We start from the raw sequence: 1,605 nt of genomic DNA, 5'->3' as shown, positions 1-1,605 counted from the left end.
CCGCTCCTCCCCGGGCTGGGGCGGGGAGGGGTCGTCCAGGATCCTCTGGAACTGCATCTCCAGGTCCCGGGGCTTGAGCAGGTGGGAGCCCTCGTACAGCCACACCTTGAAGAAGCGGCCCTTGTGGTAGACGGCCACGTGCCTGCTGTCCGGCAGGTGCTGCAGCACATCTGCGGTGAGGCCGGCCCTGAGCGCGCGCCCGCAGGGCGCTGGGGTGCTGGAGCTCGCGGCTACCGGGAGGGGGCGGGCCGCCGGCCGGCCGAGGACACCCCAGGGAGATGCTGCGGGGCCTGGAGCCCAGAGCGGCTCGGGCGCCCCGACTGCCCGCCGCCCACCACTACCTGCCCCTACCTGTCTCCTGGCCGGGGATCCGGGTGGTGTTGAACATCCTCTCCATCTGGTAGGAGCACATGGGCACAATGCCCATGGCCATCACCTGGGGGAGGCCGGCCGGCTCAGATGTGGCCTCCCCTGGCCACCCCTCAGTCCCGCCACAACTCACAGGCCTGATCTCCTCGCGGTCCAGCTTCCGGCGGTACAGGACCATGGCGTGGACGGCGTTGCCCAGGCGGGCGGCCTGCACCTCTGTGTTCTTGACCAGCACAAAGTCCTGGGGGCAGCACAGCCCAGCTGGCCAACGCCAGTGGCTCGCGGTCCTGGTGGGTGCCCGGTGCCCGCCCCCGCCCCCGCCCCCGCAGCGGCTTTGCCCGGCTTATTCATGAAGGGCCATGGGGTGGGGGGGTCAGACGTCCTGCCCTAGTTTCTTGGGGGAGGGCAGGCCCAGCTGCCAGGGGGCTCCTGGGTGACACGGGAGACGCAGGGAGGACGTGTCAGGACGTCCAGGGCAGAGCCGGGAGGCCCCTGGCTGGGCTGGGAGGGCTGAGCCCGGGGCAGCAGCCTGGCCGGGCAGCGCCTGGGTTCTGAGAGCCAGGCTGCTGCCAGGCTGCGCCCGCTCCCCTCTGCCCCTCAGGCCTGCCGGAGCCGGCGGCTCCTGGAAGTGGCCACGCAGAGCCTGCCGCCCTCACCATGGAGTAGTAGTTGCTGTTCACCATGAGGGGGCTTCTGGCACGCAGGTACACGTACTCTTCCCACCAGTCGCTCACCTGTGGGCGGCCGGCGGTCAGCGGGGCAGGGGCTGGGGGCCGCAGGGTGCCAGGACGGGACTCACATAGTTAGTGGCCCACCACGACTTGAACACCAGGTACTTCTGCAGCCGGGGGGCCGTCGTGTCCTGGAACTCCTTGGCCAGCGTCTCCACCCGGTAGTAGCCCTCTTCGTCCAGCAAGGGGCGCACAGACTCCAGGTACTGCGGGCCGGGCTGCGGTCAGCCCCGCCCCGCCCCGCCTCACCCCCAGCCGCCTCTGCAGGGAGGGCCGGTGCCGGCCTCGCCGACCGGGTCTCACCCGCTGGATGGTGGCGGGCACGGCGGGCACCGGGAGCTTGGGCAGGGAGGTCTGGAAGCTGTAAAGCAGGGGCCGGCGGCTGGACAGGAGGCGCACGCAGATCTGGGGCACAAGGCGGGGTGTGGGGTGCAAGCCGGTGCGGAGCCTGGCAAGCCCCGGAGGGCTGGCGGAGACGGGGCAGGCCCGCCCCGCTCCCTGCCGG

The 1,605-nt window shown here is 71.7% G+C and overlaps 1 protein-coding gene across 1 annotated transcript in view; it reads right to left on the bottom strand.

Annotated features, from left to right (window-relative positions):
- Nucleotides 1-1,605, bottom strand: part of CPT1B (carnitine palmitoyltransferase 1B (muscle)) — a 6,126-nt gene that overhangs the window by 2,731 nt on the left and 1,790 nt on the right. The window contains exons 4-9 of the mRNA XM_012735072.1: nt 1,404-1,505; nt 1,169-1,306; nt 1,026-1,103; nt 503-610; nt 352-436; nt 2-170 (exon numbers count right to left, since the gene is read on the bottom strand). Of these exons, the coding sequence (XP_012590526.1) occupies nt 2-170; nt 352-436; nt 503-610; nt 1,026-1,103; nt 1,169-1,306; nt 1,404-1,505 (680 nt within the window). The remainder of the gene's footprint in view (nt 1; nt 171-351; nt 437-502; nt 611-1,025; nt 1,104-1,168; nt 1,307-1,403; nt 1,506-1,605) is intronic.

Source organism: Condylura cristata, unplaced genomic scaffold, assembly GCF_000260355.1.
Source record: "Condylura cristata isolate star-nosed mole 26May11 unplaced genomic scaffold, ConCri1.0 scaffold00004, whole genome shotgun sequence".
Classification (NCBI taxonomy): Eukaryota; Metazoa; Chordata; class Mammalia; order Eulipotyphla; family Talpidae; genus Condylura; species Condylura cristata.
This window is presented reverse-complemented; position numbering and strand designations above follow the sequence as displayed.